At 39.7% G+C, this 20,447-nt stretch overlaps 1 protein-coding gene across 6 annotated transcripts in view; it reads left to right on the top strand.

Annotated features, from left to right (window-relative positions):
- The first annotated feature begins 3,170 nt into the window (after positions 1-3,170).
- Positions 3,171-20,447, top strand: part of LOC124788060 (tRNA wybutosine-synthesizing protein 4-like) — a 55,859-nt gene continuing 38,582 nt past the window's right edge. For 2 of the 6 annotated variants that reach the window (XM_047255144.1, XM_047255140.1), the window contains exons 1-5: positions 3,171-3,268; positions 5,350-5,559; positions 12,343-12,514; positions 15,099-15,267; positions 15,360-15,549. In XM_047255144.1, coding sequence (XP_047111100.1) covers positions 3,257-3,268; positions 5,350-5,559; positions 12,343-12,514; positions 15,099-15,267; positions 15,360-15,549 — 753 coding nt within the window. In that variant the 5' untranslated portion in view covers positions 3,171-3,256. Of the gene's footprint in view, positions 3,336-4,254; positions 4,486-5,349; positions 5,560-12,342; positions 12,515-15,079; positions 15,268-15,359; positions 15,550-20,447 lie in introns of those variants that run through there. The other 4 variants (XM_047255145.1, XM_047255142.1, XM_047255143.1 and 1 more) reach the window with 4 other exon arrangements.

The following is a 20,447-nucleotide window of genomic DNA, read 5'->3' on the forward strand; positions in this document are numbered from 1 at the left end:
TATGCTATTGCAATACAGCATGGAGTCTGTCAGGCAAGTGTAATTTGTTGTCTGTAATCTCATGCATTGTTCTGGTATCTGCAACAGACATTATAATAACCTCTTGTTATCACATCCGTTTTGTTTGATGTTGGTGAAGAGGCAACAATATCACTAACGATATAAGAATATTCAGCTAAATAGCTAAATTTTTCAGCACTGGGACAGATTTGTATGTCTCGTCCACCACTTCATAACTTTGTCAAATGAATTCAATTGTGTGAAACCAAGTCTGAGGATGCAGAATAATGCGAAGCATGCGGAAGCATCAGATAATATACCGGCATGGTAGAATCAGATACAGTTGTCCCTAGTAATAACACTGGATAATTGTAAAATTGTTCCACCTGTGCATATCTGTAGGGATCGCTGTACATGAAGCCCTGATACGTGGTACAGTTGCTGTCAGTTGCTTTGTTCACATGTTGGTCCCGTCATTATCACTATGATCCATTTTTCCTGATTTGAATTTTCTTGCGTCGATGGAATAATGATGGTGTGAAGTTCACTGTTTGATTCTTCCTTCTGAAGAATAACCCTTTCTCTTGCTGATGATATAAATGTGCCATTGTGGACAAATGTCTCGTGCTGACCTAAAGTCGAAAAACTTAAGTTTTGAAGAATCTGCGAAGTCAGTGCAACCACCGTAGTCCCTAGCGCAGGCAGTTGTAACGAGGTATGATCAACACCATTTAAACACACAGTTACTGCTTTATTACTTATAAATCTGAACAAGCAAATTAGCACAGGTAACATCAACATTAACAAGCCCAGAGATAGCCAGAGCGAGAGACCACAGACAAGTTCCACATCTCAGTCAATTTATGCGGGAAGTCTGCCTGTCAAAAAACCGATCCTGCTCGACTCTGTTATTTCAAAATTTCAATGTTATTGCCATTGTAGTTGCCGCACACATCGCGCGTGTCTGGAAACACGTGCAGGCCTCTGTAAGTGATAGGAAGGAGAGTTATGCATGTGAAATGTTTTCGGTGCAAACGCACCTTTTAGCAGTTTTTAACTTTTCTGTCTTGCAATCTGTGTGTTGAGGTTCGTTTGAGCAATTTCCGGAGTGCGCCAGGAAACAGGCCTAGCAGCATGGAGTATCCGTGTGGTCTGAGGTGTCTTGTCACTCTTCAAGTGGCTCCCCCCCCATTGGAGGTTCGAGTCTTCCCTCAGACATGGGTGTATGTGTTTACCTTAGTGTAAGTGAGTTTAAGTTAGATTAAGTGGTGCGTAAGCCTAGGGACCGATGACCACAGCAGTTTGGTCCCATAGTCCTCACCACAAATTTCCAAAACAGTCCGTACTGCATGCACAGCTACAGTGACATAGGCAGCCCGTGCTTGGTGGTTGCGCTGCTCATACACATACCGTCGCATTTCTGTTTGGAATTCCATGTGTGGTGGGACATCAAGTAGCCATGTGCAGCCCTGCAACATGTTCTTGAGAGAACATAGGGACCAAGCTTGGAGCAATTGTTTTATCATGTCCTACCCAGATAAGGAATGTAAATAAGGAAGCAGTTCTTGGAGTAATTTTCATTTCAAACCTAGACTCCATAGTTCAAAGTACCCTAACTTTTTGCTACGTGGTGACTTTAACACATTTTTTTTTAATTTGTACTCTGCATTATTGTTCTGTAGCATTTCCAATCAGATTTACATCTACACTGCACTGCAAAAAACTAGTGAGAAGGAATACAAATTTCTTGCAAAAATAAAAGAAACAGTATCTTGTGTTTCTTACACCAGACTAAAGGACAATAAATTATTTCATGACTATTTCAAAATGTGTAAAAAATGAATAAGGTCGTCTGGGAGGCAAAGAAACTATGCAACTGACAGTTTATATTACATTCTAGGAATAAATATAAAGCAATGTGGGGAGTTAAAATGATAAAACACGTTATGTTGTCAGTCTACAATTTAGCCTAGAATGGCATCCCATATATTTAAGATGTAAACAACAAAAGTTAAGTAGTAACATCACTCCTAGAGGAAGTGCTAAGCAAGTGTCTTGTGGTCGAAAAACATTGTGTTTCACGAAAGGCAGATGAATAAAATTCTGCTAAAGCTGTCAATATATTTGAAACAAAATATTTAATTCAAAACTACTGATCAAATTTGCCTGCTTAGTCAGTTTCAAGTGAATATTTATGTATGTTCGTATGTATATGGCATTAAGAGATCTCACAGTGTCTTAAAAGAAGTAGGACATCAGAGGCTCCTCAGAGAGCATTGGAATTTCGTAAACCACACTAAACTGCTTAATTCAGCTTAACGTGCACATCTGTATGTCCAGATGCACACTGAAGTACTGGACATTCAGCTTTTCTATGTGATTTTTGGTATACCAATTTTCTTGGAGTATCAGTACTCATTTAACTAATGTTTGGTTCTTTATTATGGTATAACGCCATTCGTGTCAGAAAATGAAAATGTGAACTTGAAGTTGAACGAAATTGAAATTAGCCAGTAGCGTGGAACGAAACACTTCGTTTCAAATAAATTGACTGCCACAGTGGAAGAGATTAATAGAAGCAAATTTCTCTAGCAAACCGACAAATATAACTTCATTAAGGCGATTAATGGTTGATTGCTAATAAAGTGGAAATAATATAAAATCAGAAAACTGAAACTACTATCTTTTTTTTATTTAGTCTTCCATGATTTTGGGAATGTATTTTAATTCATTTGATGGCTACCGACCACAGAGTCTGATTTGTTTTCATTTGACCTGGGAGCTGTAAACGAAGAGTGAACAGAAATATCGTGAAACATACAGAAGGATCAAGTGGAGAATGATCCCCACTATAACTCAGATTGCTCTGCGCATACGCGAATCTGGCAGTTTTGCCGCGCCAGAAAAACTTTTCCGAGTAGCATCTGGCTACTTGCTGCTACTGCTCACACGGCAAACAGCCACACTTCAAGTAGCCGGAAGCGAGAGAAGGCACTGCTTATACGCGAATTCAGCTCTGCACATGCTCGTGAATCCACTGGTAGCTGCTCGAGCAAACTTTTGGAGACTGAGGGGGACGCATGTGCCAGTTTTCAATGCCGGTACAAAACCGATGTTGCTAACTACAGCCTCTGGCGGAATATGAAGTACGGATGACTTGTCTTTGACATGAAAGAGATTCGAAGCGGGAGGTTAGAATGCTGATGTTATGTTTGGAGAAGTGTAATTTTTGATCCTGACAGGCTGTTGCTACATAATGGATAAAAATGTTCGTTATATTATTCCAGCTCAAAGTGCCTTAGTACCAAGTTGTAGTCTTTTTGGCAATAAAGGTGGTGATTATCAAATTCTTGTACTTTCTACGCATCACGATCCACATGTTTCGCTCACCTCAGTATCTTTCAGAAATGAATTCTGGATTGTTTCAGAAATGTCAATAAAAAACGTTTAGAGAGTAATTGTTTCATTTTCGTCGCTTGTCCGTCGCAGCAGAATATTCCGCATTGTGTGATGGCTATAACTTTTTAATACTAACATGGCAAAGCTAACATACCACCTTTCTCTACATCTTTAGAAGCGTTAGTTTTACGGGTGTTGCCCATCTCAATAGTTACAGCTCTACAAAAATATATTTGCAATAATTCCTGACGTGCATAATTTTATTGTAAAAGTGCCCATAGTCAGTACTTACGTGGGGGCATATCAGTCTGTTTATAACTAGGTTAGGTACAGACATAGACACATTCATTTGCCGTACTTGTACAGTTACATAATTTGCTTTTGCGAAATCAGTAGGCTATTGTTAGGAAATATTTAATATTCACAGTTCTGTACGCTATTGTTATGTTCAGTCCAAAGACAAGTGGTACAGCTGTCTTGGCTAATCTGGCCTATACAAGTCTCTTCATGTCGGTTTAATTACTGCAGCCTGCATCAACATGAGTCTGCTTAATGTAACGGAGACTTGGTCTCCTACAATTTTTTAACCCTTCACATCGTCTCCCCCAATTTAATTTTTCCTTGATGCATCAGTGTGTATGTTATCAACCAATCCTTTTAAAGATAAAATTAACCCCGTGCTGAGTTGGTTTTTCCAACAATTTCGTCCCCTGTTCTCGTCTTGTTGGCAATTGCTTCATCTGTAATGATCTTGATATCAGTTTGTAGCCAGGCTTCAAGAAGCAGTTAATCCTTGTTTGTATTAAAAAGATTACAGTCACTAAAATGATAGCAATGTATTTTTGTTCCAAAGTGTCAAGTGCATTAGGCACTGAATGCAAGAGCAGCAAATCTGAATGCTGCCATTTGTGAACTACAAAATGGACATTATCAAAACAGTGTAATCTTGAGTGAGGATCAAAAGACTACGTAATCAAAATGTACTGGAAAGAAATACAAAAGGAGTACATACTGAAATAACAAATCATAAGTAATTTTTTTATACCCTGCACTGTTGGGAGGATTCAAACAAGAAAGAAGTGGATGGTAAAATCACATGTACACCATATCTATAAAAATCTGTATACATTTCCGAATAGGAGTACATTTGATAAACCTTATAGGGGAGCTGTATTCCTCTGCTATAAAATTAATTTTGGAGTTTCGACATCATATCCATTTTATTATTGTTTGTATACAGAGTCTTTATAAATGAAAAAGCAAAACTGTAGTGTCACACACTGACTTCATTTTTACTTTGTATAAAACTCAGCAATGAAGCTACATTTTGTTTGGTATTAGAGCAATAATGTGTTTATATGCCTACTTTTCTTCTGCGTCAAGCAGTGTGTTGTAGTGGTAAGACACTGAACTCATCTCCAGGAGATGGGTGTTTCAAATCCTTGCCTGTCCATCCAGATTTAGATTTTCTGAGATTTCCCTAAACTGCTTAAGATAAATCCTAGATTCTTCCATTGAAAAGGCATGTGCAGTTTTCTTCTCCAAAGCAAAGTTGTATTTAATCTGTAATGACCTCACTCTTGACAGGGCATTAAACCCTAATTTTCTTTCTTTCCTCTGTTTCTTTTGTGAAAGGAAAAAAATCTAAATATCAGTGCAAGTTGTATCTTTTAATATATAATGGTATGATCTGTTCTAACTGAAGAACTTAGTGCAGCTTAATTAATTTATGTTAAGTGAGTAAAGCATACAGCTAATTTTGAAAATTGTCAATTGCTCTTTGAAAACAAGAAGACACTCTTACCTCCAAATAACTCTTGGGCATACTGGAGATAGTGATAGTTTATACAGATATTTTTCTTCATATCCCTCAGTAGAAGGAATAGTTATTGAAGTGCCAAGACAAGTTTATTCTAAATATAAATTTAATAATAACGACATTTTTTCCAGGTTCAAGGTACCAATGACTACAGCACTGTCTCCAAATACTCAATGGTTAAAAAAGGCTACTTTAATGATGAATTCATATCAGAATTTGTATCGAATTCAAAATACAGCAGAAGAGCTCCAATCATTCACATGGGCTATTATGCAAGAGCTGAAATAATTGAAGCCATTTTGACACAGTTTGTGAGACATGTGGGGAACTCTCATATACAAGTAAGTTATGTGTTTTTAATGCTGAAGTATTGTATTGAGAGAAAATACTGAATCAGTCATATTGTGCTCTCTGTTTCACTTATGCTGAGAAGTTTTCCTCTTGTTTCTTTGACTGCATTATTCTGTTTGCCTTCTCTCTGTGTTTGACTCATTCCACATTTAGCAGTTTGTTTCATCTCCTTCACTTTGCAAGAGTGACTTCATTATTTAAAATATGAGGGTTTGATACACTGATGAGCCAAAACATTATGATCACTTGCTTAATAGAAGGTTGGTCCACCTTTGGACTACAGTACAGCAGTGATTCTGCATGATGTAGATTCCACAATTCCTTGATAGGTTTCTGGAGATGTGTAGTACCAGATATCTGGCACTATAACGTGATTCTGGCCATGTGGCATAGACAGTTATCCTGCTAGAAGGTGTCATTGCTGTTGAGGAAGACATCAAGCATGAAGGGATGCAGATAGTCCACAATAATGTTCATATAGTCAGCAATTATTATGGTGCCTTCAGTTGTTGCCATAACTGCCATGGAGGCCCGTGGCATAAAACTGCCTCCACTATCCTGATGTATGGCACCTGTTTGCCCGGGTGACATTGACCTGGTGTAATGAGAAACATAATCATCTAACCAGGTAATACATTCTCATTGATCCATGGTCCAGTCTCCATAATCCTGTCCCAACTGTAACTGATAATGTTGTTAGGATTACATGGGTTTGTCCACTGTGGATCCCCATGTTCAACTATTTGCACTGAACTGTGTGCTTCAAACCACTTGCTCTGGCACCAGCATCGTACTCTGTTGTCAGATCGCCACCTATCCTGCGTTACAGAGTGGGCAGACCTCCAGAATCTGCATTGTTCTGTGATGAGGTGTGAATGTTAAACACTTTTTCTCCTACCATCTACATGTGCTTTCCCCGTCTTTCATCCACTTGCCATAGATGCTCAAGACAGTACCACATGAACAACCAACTAGCTTCACTGTTTCTGAGTTGCTTGTTCCCAGGTGCCGAGTCATAATAACCTGTCCTTTTTCAAAATTGATTATGTTAGTGGATTTCCTCATTTGCGGCCCATGTTGTTGCTAGAATGACTCCCCAATTTTCTGTGTTCCACTAATATAACTTCCTTACTCTGCCATTTGCCTGCAACACCACCAGTTGTCATTCAGTCTTGTGATAGATACTAGTCATAATGTTTAGGCAGTTAAGGTTTCATTATTGTGGCCTGCATCAGAATAGTCTCTGTGCCTCTGCTTTTGAAATATGAATAGCACAGTCGAGATAGAGGTCTTTAAATAATAGAAACTGTTATAAATGAACCTACTCCATCAACAACATAAAATAATCAAACATCCACCTTTCAATCTTTGTTTGTGCAGAAGAATGTTATGCCCCAGAATAGTATCCCTGGTGGACACTAAAAATTCGTCCAAGTTCTACCTTGGCATCTCCTGGAAGCCAGACTGCCTGTGTCAATGACCATTGTACTGCCAGCTAGAAGGAACTGCGGAGAGGGTTGTAGCAAACACGGAAGCTGTTGCAGTGCTGGGGGGAGGGGGGGGGGGGGGGGGGGGGGAGAGACAACGACTGAGCACCCAAGTCTGCAAGTAAAGCATAATGACATCATGGAAGCCAAGAGATACTATCATTCTAGTGACAAAGCAGATTTTTGTAAGGAAGGCTAGGTACAAAGAAACTTTTAAGTATTCAGGTACCAAGCCAACAGAAAAGAGCCTCTGGAAGGTAGAGTCAAGTGAAAGTTGAGTCACAGGGAGTGCTGAAAGCGAAGGAAAAACCAGGTCACATGATGTCATAACCATCCCCACTGCCTCTGAGTGCACAGGAAGTGCCAAGTTAAATAGCCCACTCTTCCTAACAAGTGTCTCATTGCTGATTGATGAGTGCTGTTTGTCGACTGCCCAGTGCTTAGTCTCAGCCCTTGTATCAGTTGCAGCTATCCAGTGAGAGGGAAGGCTATGGAGGTCGACCTTCGGCATGCATAGCTGCCTCCGATTGTCTACAGAACCACAAGTGTGGCTGGAAGGATGCTGTTGCTGCCAGCTTCACTGCCAACTTCCGAAACAACACTGATGGGGCACGGAGGCTGCCGTCACCCTGCAGACCTGCTGGAGACTTGACCTGCATGACCTGGATGCTGTCTGTCATCCACCTTCGAGTGGGTGAACGCTGCTTTTGGTTATCCTGTTCCTGTGGCATACACTGATGCTGCTGGCTCCTGTCTCCTAAACGGAGCAGAGAGCCAACCCCTGTGCGCCACTGAATACTTCAGGTGAAGTTGGGTCATATCTGCTGAGTGCAGGGCTTCAACATCAGTCAGTACATTTTGGAAATCGATTTGTAGAGCTGGAGGCTGAAGTTCACAGGTCGATGGCTTCCCCATGATGTAACAGCTGTCACTTGATGTTTCGTTGTGCTGAGGGTACTGCAAGTTGATTGCATGCTGGCATTCCGCTGCTCACAAGGCACTACTCAGCAGGACCAGCCGATGCATGGTACTTTGGAAAACAAACCTATATTTCTGCCTAATAAATTTATAATTTCCATTGGTCTTGCCGTAGTGGTAACAGGTTCCCATCAGATTACCAAAGTTATTAAATGTTGTTGGGCTTGGCTAGCACTTGAATGGGGGACCGTTTGGTCTATCCTTTTCACAGTTTTGTGTTTGGACTGTGGTAGAAGATGATGGGTTGGTGTATGGGACAGGTCTTTCACCTGGGATGACCACGAGGGAATGACCAACAGGGCACAGGATTGGAAATAGAGATGGACAAAGGATATTCTGTTGGTTGGGTGGACAGCAGAACACAATTTTTGGGAATGTGGGTAGGATTTTGGGTAGCATATCCCTCATCTCGGGGCGCGACAAGAGATAGCTGAAGACTTGGTAGAGGATGTGGCTGAGCTTTTGAAGGCCATTGTGATACTGGGTGATCAGAAGAGTGCTAGTCAATTGCTGGTTAACAGGTTCTTTGGAGTCAGAGGAGAAGATGGCATGGAAGATTTGTTTATGGACAAGCTGGATGGGATGTTGTCTGTCAGTAAAGGATCTGATAAGATTATCAGTAAATTGTGACAGCTTCTGCTTTCCACTGCAAATGCAATGTCATGGATGGCAAGGCCATTAGGAAGAGACTTTTTGACATGGAATGGGTGATAGCTCTCAAAGTGGAGGTATTGTTGGTGGTTGGTACACTCAATATGGACAGATGTATTTATGGACCCATCTGAGAGGTGGGGATTGATGTAAAGAAAGGTGGCTCACTGAGTTGAGAAGGACCAGGTGAAGCAAATTTGGGAACATACACTGAGGTTGTAGAGGAAAGAGGAAAGATTGTCCTTGCCATGTATCCAGATCCTGAAAATGTCTCCAGTAAATCTGAACCAGACAAGAGATTTTAGGTGTTGACTGGATAGGAAGGATTCCTCCAGATGGCTCACAAATAACTTAATGTAGGGTGGAGCTATGCGAGTACCCATGGCAGTATCATGGACTTGTTTGTAGATTTGGCCTTTGAAAAAGAAATAATTGTGGGTCAGGATATGGTTGGCTAGCAGGATTAGGGAAGCGGTGATTCATTTGCTGTCAGAGGATGTTGGGAAAGGTAGTGTTCTATGGCCACAAGGTCATGGGACTGGGAGATGTTGGTGTGCAAGGATGGTACACCCACAGTAACCAACAAGGACTCTGGTGGTAATGGGACAGGAATTGTGGTGAGGTGGTGAAGGAAGTGAGCACTGTCTTCAGTGTAGGATGGGAAGTTGTGGACAATAGATTGGAGGTGTCGGTCAACAAACGCAGAGGTTCGTTCCATGGGAGCATTAAATCCAGCCAAAATGGGACAACAAGGGGGCAGACCTGTGGGTTTGGTTTATGGCGTTTTGGAATAGGTAAAATATAGTAGTGTGGAGAAGTTATTGAAGTGAGGAGCTGGAGATGGATTCAGATGTCAGGTTTTGGTTAGGAGCTAACCCTTGAGGAGCTGCTTGAGATCATGTAGGGTGGTCGAGTACAGGGTAATCAACACAAAACCAAGTATAGGTAATGCAGGAGTAGGACTAGTAATGAATAAGATAACAGGAACATGGGTAAACTACTATGAGTGAACACAGCATCCTAGCCAGTGCAAGATACAAAGCCAAGACCTGCCACAGTAGTACAAGTAATGTTAATTGGTTGGCAATGTCTGTGACGTGTGGAAGTTTGGGTTGGTCCAGGAGCGAATGTGCACAAGGCAGCCTCGAGCTAAGTGGGAAATTTGGCTTCGAGTCCCACTCTGGCACAAATTTTCTTCTGTCACTAATAATTTGTGCAGCTGGTTTATAACCATATTTGCAGTTTGCGAATACATTTCATTAACAAGTGTATGTATCTACTTCCTTCACAGGGGATGGATAAACTGAAAAAAGTATGTCAAGATAAAAAAAATGTGGTTTGTTAAAGGAGGCAACAATTCAGTTTTGATGTGGGACTGGAATTCGATAGTAAGAGAAGGAGAAGGAGTGAAATTAGTAGAATGTAGACTCGGGGAGAGGAATTAATTGCCCCCACAAAATTATGCCACAAGATAGTATTGAGCTAAAGTTTGCAAAATATGTGAGCAATCCCATCTGCAGATCAATGCATTGAAACAGATCTCTAAGTGCAAGGTAAGAAGAACTGATCAATGTGCTTTGCCACCATGGTCCATTTGCATGTATGCCCACTGATTTGTGCATCTGGTACTTGTAAGTTATTTTGATTTGTTCAAAATTATATAATACAAGCCTTTGCAAGATTAAGAGTTAAACTGTCTGCTGTGAAGCAGTTATCTCACTGGCAGTGTCTGGTATGGTTGTTTTGGGGTCCTGTACCAATTTACAAACATTATCAACAACACAAACAAAAAAAAGCTATTCACTTCCTCCACTCATCAGAGAGAAAAAAAGCTGTGTTTGTTATACAGTACTCACAGGTCATAAAGGAAAGATGTCTATTGAAGTGGGGGGGGGGGGGGGGAAGACTTTTCCATTACCATAAGTTACCAGTCATTGACTTACAAAAGCACTTAAAAAAATAAAATTTGAAAATAAATAAGTCACATAAAAAAAGACACATATAAAATCATTTGGTGATATAAATAAAGTCTTGTAGCATTAATAATTGGTAACTTCTGGTAACTTAAAAGTTTCTACCTTTTTTCCCCACTTCATTGGAGACCTTTTCTATATGATCTGTGTGACTGATATAGTAAATACAGCTTTTTTAATCTGCGATGAGTGAAGGTAGTGGCTAGGTTTTGTTTGTTTTGTTGACAATGGCTGTAAATTTATAAAGGACCCTAAAACATACATACCAGACACTGCATGGGGGATAACTGGCTCACAGCAAACAGTTTAACTCTTAATATTCCAAAGACTTGTATTACGCAATTTAAAACGAATAAAAATAACTTGTAGGTAACTGATGAAGAGATCAGTGCATATGTTAGACTAACTCCGCATGCGAACTTTTCAGCCATGCAGATGGATAATAAACCAAAGTGACACCAGCACATTGATCAGTTCTGCCTGCTTTGTACCTAGAGCTGCAGCTGAGATTGCTGTCATACTTTGCAAACTGAAGCTCAGTTCTGTCTTGTGGCATAATTTTCTGGAGCAGTTGATTATTTTCCTCAGCCCACATTCTACTAATTTTCCTTCTCCTCCTTTTCATACTATTGAATTCCAGTCCCACATAAAAATTAAATTGTTGCTTCCCTTAAAAAACTGTAACTTCTTTTATCATACCTTTTTCAGTCTCTCCATCATCTGTGAAGCTAACAGACATGTACTCATACACTTGTACTACTGTGGTGGGTCTTGGTTTTGTATCTTGTCTTGGCTAGGATACTGTGTTTATTCTGCTGTTCATAGTAGTTAAATAACATTCCTGTTATCTTATTCATTATTAGTCCTACTCCGGCATTACCTCTCTCTGATTTTGTGTTGATTCCCCTGTGCTCACTTCACTAGCAATCCTATTCTTCCCACCACTGCATTTTGCACTTCACTAATTCCATCTATATCCAACTTCAACCCATCCAGTCTTCTTTTCAAAGTCTGTAGTCTACCTACATTTTAAGGGAGGAAACATTCTATGCTCTGACCCATAGAATGCCAGGTATGTTTTTTTTTCTGATGACAAGATCCTTGTGATTTGTCCCAGCTCAATGATCTGAAAGGAGGACTATTTTACTTCCTGAATATTTTACCCAAGCGGATGCTGTCATTAAACCATACAGTCAATTTGCATGCACTTTGGAAATATAATGATTGTAATTCCCCCCTACCCCCACTTTCAGATGTTCACAGTACCAACTTAGCAAGGCTTTGTTCACTAATGTTGCAAGGCCAGTCAGTCCTCCAGACTGTTTCCCTTTCATTTACTGAAAAGCCTCCTGCTAGTCTTCTGGACCCATATGTTAGCCTGGCCTCTTCCCTCTGATATAATTGCAACTATGGTATGGCTGTCTGTATTGGTGAGGCATGCAAAGCAACCCATTGTGGTAAGATGGTGTATCGTGTCATCCAGAAATTTCTATTGACATGAATCACATATCGTTTATATTCCAAGGTGCTGTTGTCAGTTCTAAATCCTAAACAAATAAATGACACGGAAGTATATTTAATATGATGAGACTTGCTAAAATTTGGTTTTATATTATTTCAGTCATCAACTGCAGGAACCCTGTTTCTGTAGTTTGTTAATTTATGAAGTTTTATTGCTTCACAGATCATCTCCTGTGGAGCTGGTTATGATACAACATACTTTAGGCTTAAGAAGAACTTGCAAGAAGAGTTCAGTCTTACCTATTATGAAGTTGACTTCATTGAAGTTATTTCTCGCAAAACTGAGTGTATTAGAAGATCAAAAATCCTCAGCAGTATTCTTGGATTATCTAATGGTAAGCAATGTACACTTGTTTCCATATATTAGGGAAAGATCCCAAAACAACAATAACCTAAGTTTCAGTGTACTGCAACCACTGTTGTGCTGCAGAAAACTATGGGATGCAAAACATTGGTGCTGCAATCAGTTTGCTTCATTCATATGTACAACAGATTTCTGCATTTTTGTGGGTAGGACAGTAGTTGGCACCTGTATAAAAGACAAGACAGCTGTGATTGCTAATTTGGTGGAATAACATTGAGGCATCATGTAGGAGGTAAAAAATGTAATGGAGACCCATTGATGAATTGTTGTCGCCTCATATGCAAAACAGAGGTTGCCAGATGGTCAGTTTTTTAACCTTTTGTTGTTAATAGAGTTTGTAAACTGTTTATACATGTTTCTCAATCAGGTCAACCTGGATGGCCAAGGGCTATATTTGGGGACAACAATAGCTGTTTGATCACACACAAAAATAAACACCCTCCTTGAAGAAAGAAAAAGTCTGGAACTTTATTAAGTAAGAAGAAATGGCGTAGGGACACGGCGACCCTATCGCCCAGTGGGAAACCACTGCAATCAGCTACCCGAGTATTGGTAGGAAAACCATACCTTAGTGGGTTAGGAGGAAATGCCAATGCAAAACCCTGAACATCTAGGGTTGTGCCTCTGCGGTTAACAACCATAGCTGTAAATCGGAGCTTGCTCCACTCAAGGTTGACTACCTTCAAAAGTCAACCAGGGAAAGGTCTTTTAGGAAAAAATTTCCACCGTCCTGTCCAAGAATGCAGGAGAAGGCTACATTGGATTCGATGGGTAGCCACCTAGAAGGCATCAATGACTCGGAGCATTGGCAGTCAACCATTCTTATGCCAGTTCATAAGAACAGGATCAAACAAAATCAGATCAACTACATTGCAACACATAATATTACGTGCATCAACAAATCTTACCAGAAAGATGGACACTGGAGAGTAGCTACAAATGAAACAGCCTACAAGGAAATAGAACTGGTAATGAGTACAATCAGGACGAAACGCATTTCATTCTTTGGACATCTAATCAGAACACCAGAGAACAGGATCATCAGGAGAATAATAGAAAAATTGCAGAATAGTAAGTGCAACATTAAGTGGATTACAGAAATCAAGGAAGATATGGCTGAGCTACAGATTACATTGGAAGACCTAAGAAACAAAAATGACAAAATCAACAAACAAACCAGATTGCAAACAAGAATCAACAAACAGACAATATGAATGGTGATTTCCTATGAATAAAGAAGGATGAGATCCGAGAGAATGAAGAAGTACTGGACTGACAGGAAACTGGAAAATTCTTTGTATAAAAGTTGGCTAGAGTGGTCCAATGAAGGCCATAAAATGTAAATAATAATAATAAGTAAGAAGAGAATAAAAATAGTAAGAGGAATCAAATTTAGTTCTCAGATAGCAATTGTGGCAGAAATGTGACACATTTAAATCATTGCCCCCCAATGTCAATGATTATTTCCATACAGTGGCGGCAAATATTGCACCTGATAATAAGCAACCAAATACAGGCATGACAGATTTACTCCAGCAGACACTATTTTCATCACTCACTGCCATAAATATTAAAAACTCATCACCTTAGGAGATACAAAAATCATTATCTCACCAATGAATCATATTTCTTCTGGTGCTGACAGTACTCTGATCAGATATTTGAGAGGACCACCCTTTAGCTATCTTTTTAATTACTTGATGACTCATAAAGTATATTTACTGATTGACTTAAATAAGCATAGGTGAAATACTTAATTAAAAATGGAAAAAAAGAATATTACCTCAATTGTAGACACATTCCACTATTTACAGTGTTTTTATTTTTTTTTAAATAGACATAGAATAGAACATTGATCCATTTTTCACTGTGTAACTTCCCAGCTGTCTCTCAGTTTGGCTTTTGTAAAAGAAAGAGAAGTCCGTATAATTATGATGTACAAATGAAGAATTATGAGACCTAAACAACAAAAACTGTAATGTTGTTGTACTCTGTGATCTAGCCAATGCTTATTATTGTGAGGGCTGTGAACTTCTTACATGGAAAACTAAAATGTTATCACATTAACAGCATCCCTTGCACATGGTTGGCTTTCTAACTTCATAACAGGAAGAATAGGATAATATTGACAAAATGCATTGAAGGAATAAATCTAAAATCATAAAGGGACAATATAAAGTCTCACAAGGTTTGGCATTGGGTCCATTCCTGTTTCTAACTTTAGTAAATGGCCTTTCAGTAACTTTAAAAGACTGTTCAAAAACTATAATGTCTTCTGAAGAAACAAGCTTAAGTACTCAACAATCCTCATTCAGCAATATCTTATGCAGCTCATAAGATAATACTTCTCAGCAAACTGTTTAAGTAGATAACAAGCTAAAATGGAGTCAACATACACATATTCTAACCAAAAAAGTAAATGTTGCACGTTAAGAAGTATCTCTTGCTATGCTTATTTGAAGACCCTCATACAGCTCTTTTCCTATTGCCTTGTGTTTTTGGTGAGAGTTGCTATAGTTAATTTCTCTTTTCACAGATGACTTTTTTTTCAACAGATGTAAACTCTTGTACAACTGGTATTCATTCACAAGGATACCACTTGGTTGGAGGTGACCTCCGCTGCCAGAATGATATTGAAAGTGTTCTGTCAAGCGCTGGCATATCATGGGCTGCACCTACGTTGCTTTTGGCAGAATGCTCCATAACTTACATGGATGAATCAAGGTGTGAACCTACTAATTGCATGCACGTCTAGTTGTTTAAAATACTGGTGGTGTAGTTGATCCCAAAACATACTTTTATATTTTGTTTCACAGCTCAACTAAACTTATAGAATGGACATCTACCAAGTTTCCTCATGCAACATTTGTCACCTTTGAACAAATATGTCCAGATGATGGATTTGGGCATGTGATGAAACATCATTTTGAATCTCTGGGCAGTCCATTATTGTCACTGAATAAATATCCAGATTTTGACTTGCAAATCAGGCGATATAAAGAACACGTAAGTATATCACATTATTAAATCAAATGTTGTTACACATCTATCTGTTTTATAATATTATTTATTATTGTATTGCGAGTGAAAGAACCTGTAAGTCTTCGTAGCTCACAACTGTAAGTTTCCAGAGTGTAGATGTAGTTAACCATGGACCTTGCCGTTGGTGGGGAGGCTTGCATGCCTCAACGATACAGATATCAGTACTGTAGGTGCAACTTCAACAGAGGGGCATCTGTTGAGAGGCCAGACAAACGTGTGGTTCCTGAAGAGGGGCAGCAGCCTTTTCAGTAGTTGCAGGGGCAACAGTCTGGATGATTGACTGATCTGGCCATGTAACACTAACCAAAATGGCCTTGCTGTTGTGGTACTGCGAATGGCTGAAAGCAAGGGGAAACTACAGCCGTAATTTTTCCCGAGGGCATGCAGCTTTACTGTATGATTAAATGATGATGGCGTCCTCTTGGGTAAAATATTCCGGAGGTAAAATAGTCCCCCATTTGGATCTCCGGACGGGGACTACTTCAGAGGACGTTGTTATCAAGAGAAAGAAAACTGGCATTCTACGGATCGGAGCATGGAATGTCAGATCCCTTAATCAGACAGATAGGTTAGAAAATTTAAAAAGGGAAATGGATAGGTTAAAGTTAGATATAGTGAGAATTAGTGAAGTTCGGTGGCAGGAGGAACAAGACTTTTGGTCAGGTAAATACAGGATTATAAATACAAAATCAAACAGGGGTAATGCAGGAGTAGGTTTAATAATGAATAAAAAAATAGGAGTGCGGGTAAGCTACTACAAACAGCACAGTGAACGCATTATTATGGCCAAGATAGACATGAAGCCCACGCCTACTACAGTAGTACAAGTTTATATGCCAACTAGCTCTGCAGATGATGAAGAAATTGATGAAATGTATGATGAGATAAAAAAATTATTCAGGTAGTGAAGGGAGACCAAAATTTAAGTCATGGGTGTCTGGAATTCGACAGTAGGAAAAGAAAGAGAAGGAAACGTAGTAGGTGAATATGGATTGGGGCTAAGAAATGAAAGAGGAAGCCGCCTGGTAGAATTTTGCACAGAGCATAACTCAAACTAACACTTGGTTCAAGAATCATGAAAGAAGGTTGTATACATGGAAGAACCCTGGAGATACTAGAAGGTTTCAGATGGATCATATAATGGTAAGACAGAGATTTAGGAACCAGATTTTAAATTGTAAGACATTTCCAGGGGCAGATGTGACTCTGACCACAATCTATTGGTTATGAACTGTAGATTAAAACTGAAGAAACTGCAAAAAGGTGGGAATTTAAGGATATGGGACCTGGATAAACTGAAAGAACCAGAGGTTGTACAGAGTTTCAGGGAGAGCATAAGTGAACAATTGACAGGAATGGGGGAAAGAAATACAGTAGAAGAAGAATGGGTAGCTCTGAGGGATGAAGTAGTGAAGGCAGCAGAGGATCAAGTAGGTAAAAAGACGAGGGCTAGTAGAAATCCTTGGGTAACAGAAGAGATACTGAATTTAATTGATGAAAGGAGAAAATACAAAAATGAAGTAAGTGAAGCAGGCAAAAAGGAATACAAACGTCTCAAAAATGAGAGCGACAGGAAGTGCAAAATGGCTAAGCAGGGATGGCTAGAGGACAAATGTAAGGATGTAGAGGCTTATCTCACGAGGGGTAAGATAGATACTGCCTACAGGAAAATTAAAGAGACCTTTGGAGAAAAGAGAACCATTTGCATGAATATCAAGAGCTCAGATGGAAACCCAGTTCTAAGCAAAGAAGGGAAAGCAGAAAGGTGGAAGGAGTATATAGAGGGTCTATACAGGGGCAATGTTCTTGAGGACAGTATTATGGAAATGGGAGAGGGGGTAGATGAAGATGAAATGGGAGATATGATACTGAGTGAAGAGTTTGACAGAGCACTGAAAGACATAGGTCGAAACAAGGCCCCGGGAGTAGACAACATTCCATTAGAACTACTGGTAGCTTTGGGAGAGCCAGTCCTGACAAAACTCTACCATCTGGTGAGCAAGATGTATGAGACAGGCAAAATTCTGTCAGACTTCAAGAAGAACATAATAATTCCAATCCCAAAGAAAGCGGGTGTTGACAGATGTGAAAATTACTGAACTATCAGTTTAATAAGTCAGAGCTGCAAAATACTAACGCGAATTCTTTACATATGAATGGAAAAACTGGTAGAAGCTGACCTTGGGGAAGATCAGTTTGGATTCTGTAGAAATGTTGGAACACGTGAGGCAATACTGACCCTACGACTTATCTTAGAAGAAAGATTAAGGAAAGGCACACCTACATTTCTAGCATTTGTAGACTTAGAGAAAGCTTTTGACAATGTTGAGTGGAATACTCTCTTTCAAATTCTAAAGGTGGCAGGGGTAAAATTCAGGGAGCGAAAGGCTATTTACAATTTGTACAGAAAGCAGATGGCAGTTATAAGAGTTGAGGGACATGAAAGGAAAGCAGTGGTTGGGAAGGGAGTTAGACAGGGTTGTAGCCTATCCCTGATGCTATTCAATCTGTATATTGAGCAAGCAGTAAAGGAAACAAAAGAAAAGTTCGGAGTAGGTATTAAAATCCATGGAGAAGAAATAAAAATTTTGAGGTTCGCCGATGACATTGTAATTCTATCAGAGACAGCAAAGGACTTGGAAGAGCAGTTGAACGGAATGGACAGTGTCTTGAAAGGAGGGTATAAGATGAACATCAACAAAAGCAAAATGAGGATAATGGAATGTAGTCAAATTAAGTCGGGTGATGCTGAGGGAATTAGATTAGAAAATGAGACACTTAAACTAATAAAGGAGTTTTGCTATTTGGGGAGCAAAATAACTGACGATGTTTGAAGTAGAGAGGATATAAAATGTATACTGGCAATGACAAGGAAAGCGTTTCTGAAGAAGAGAAATTTGTTAACATTGAGTATTGATTTAAGTGTAAGGAAGTCGTTTCTGAAAGTATTTGTATGTAGTTTAGCTATGTATGGAAGTGAAACATGGACGATAAACAGTTTAGACAAGAAGAGAATAGAAGCTTTTGAAATGTGGTGCTACAGAAGAATGCTGAAGATTAGATGGGTAGATCACATAACTAATGAGGAGGTATTGAACAGAATTGGGGAGAAGAGGAGTTTGTGGCACAACTTGACTAGAAGAAGGGATCGGTTGGTAGGACATGTTCTGAGGCATCAAGGGATCACCAATTTAGTACTGGAGGAGAGCGTGGAGGGTAAAAATCTTAGAGGGAGACCAAGAGATGAATACACTAAGCAGATTCAGAAGGATGTAGGCTGCAGTAGGTACTGGGAGATGAAGAAGCTTGTACAGGATAGAGTAGCATGGAGAGCTGCATCAAACCAGTTTCAGGACTGAAGACCACAACAACAACAACAACAACAACAGATGTAGCTGTAGCTGAGAGGGCTGTTATGATGTAAGTGGACACAGAACAACAGATCATCGAGCGAGGTGGTGCGGTGGTTAGTGCAGTGGATTCGCATCTGGGAGGACCGCATTTCAAACCTGCGTCTGGCCATCCTGATTTAGGTTTTCTGTGATTTCCCTAAATCATCTTAGGCAAATGCCAGGATGGTTCCTTTGAAAGTCCACAGTCGAGTTCATTCCCTAATCCGATGGGATCGATGACCACCTTGATGGTTGGTCCCCTCCCCCATATCAGACAACCAACAACAGATCAACAGTTGCCTTTGAACATGATTATTTGTAGTGGGGGCTTTCATCAGTTGAGTTCCTTGTGATTTAAGAGTGGCTTCCACTTATTCTGGAGACTTTTGATGTGTAATTATGGGAGTTCTTTGGTGTAGTAATCAGAACACACACAAAGGATAGGAGTAAGAGATGCCACATATACATTCTACATCTATATTTACATGTATATCCATACTCTGCAAACCACTGCCAAGTGCGTGGCAGAGGGTACAACCTTTTGTACCAGTTATTTGGGTTTCTTCCCATTCCATTCACTTTATTTATTCTGAGCTTGTCCTCATGATCCCTATATGAGAGATATGTAGAGGGTTGTAGTATTTTCCTAGAGTCATCATTTAAAGCCACTTCTTGAAACTCTGCTCGTAGACTTCCTTGGGATGATTTACGTCTGTCTTCAAAACTGCCCCAGTTGAGTTTCTTCAGTGTCTCTGTGACACTCTCCCACAGGTCAAACAAACCTGTGACCATTCATGCTGCCCTTCTCTGTATACGTTCAATATCCACTGCTAGTCATATTTCGTATGGGTCTCACACTTGAGCAATATTCTAGAATGGGTTGCACGAGTAATTTGTAAGCAATCTCCTTTGTAGACTGATTGTATTTGCCAGTATTCTGTGAATAACCCGAAGTCTACCATCTGCTTTACCCACAACAGGGCGTATCTCCTCATTCAATTTCATATCCCTACAAAGTGTTGCACCCAGGTATTTGTGTGAGGTTGATTCTAGCTGAGCCTCACTGACATTGTGGTCAAAGGATATTATGTTGTTGTTTTTTCATTTTGTGAAGTACACGATTTTACATTTCTAGCATTTAAAGCAAATTGCCAATCTTAACACCACTGTGAAATCGTGTCAAGATCTGATTGAATACTTGTGCAGTTTCTTTCTGACCGTACTTCATTATAGGTAACTGCATCTTGTTGATAGAGGGATAAATGAGAGTAAGTCGATCACTAGTCCTGTTCAAACTCCAAATCAGGAATTTGATGAGATGGAGGTTACTGTTAATACCGTCCACAAAGTCATTAATATACGACATGAACAGCAAGGGTCTCAACAAACTTCTGTGGGCACAGCTGAAGCTACTTCTATGTCTGACGATGATTCTTCATCCAACATGCTGTGTCCTCCCTACCAAAAAGT

Source organism: Schistocerca piceifrons, chromosome 3 (assembly GCF_021461385.2).
Source record: "Schistocerca piceifrons isolate TAMUIC-IGC-003096 chromosome 3, iqSchPice1.1, whole genome shotgun sequence".
NCBI lineage: Eukaryota > Metazoa > Arthropoda > Insecta > Orthoptera > Acrididae > Schistocerca > Schistocerca piceifrons.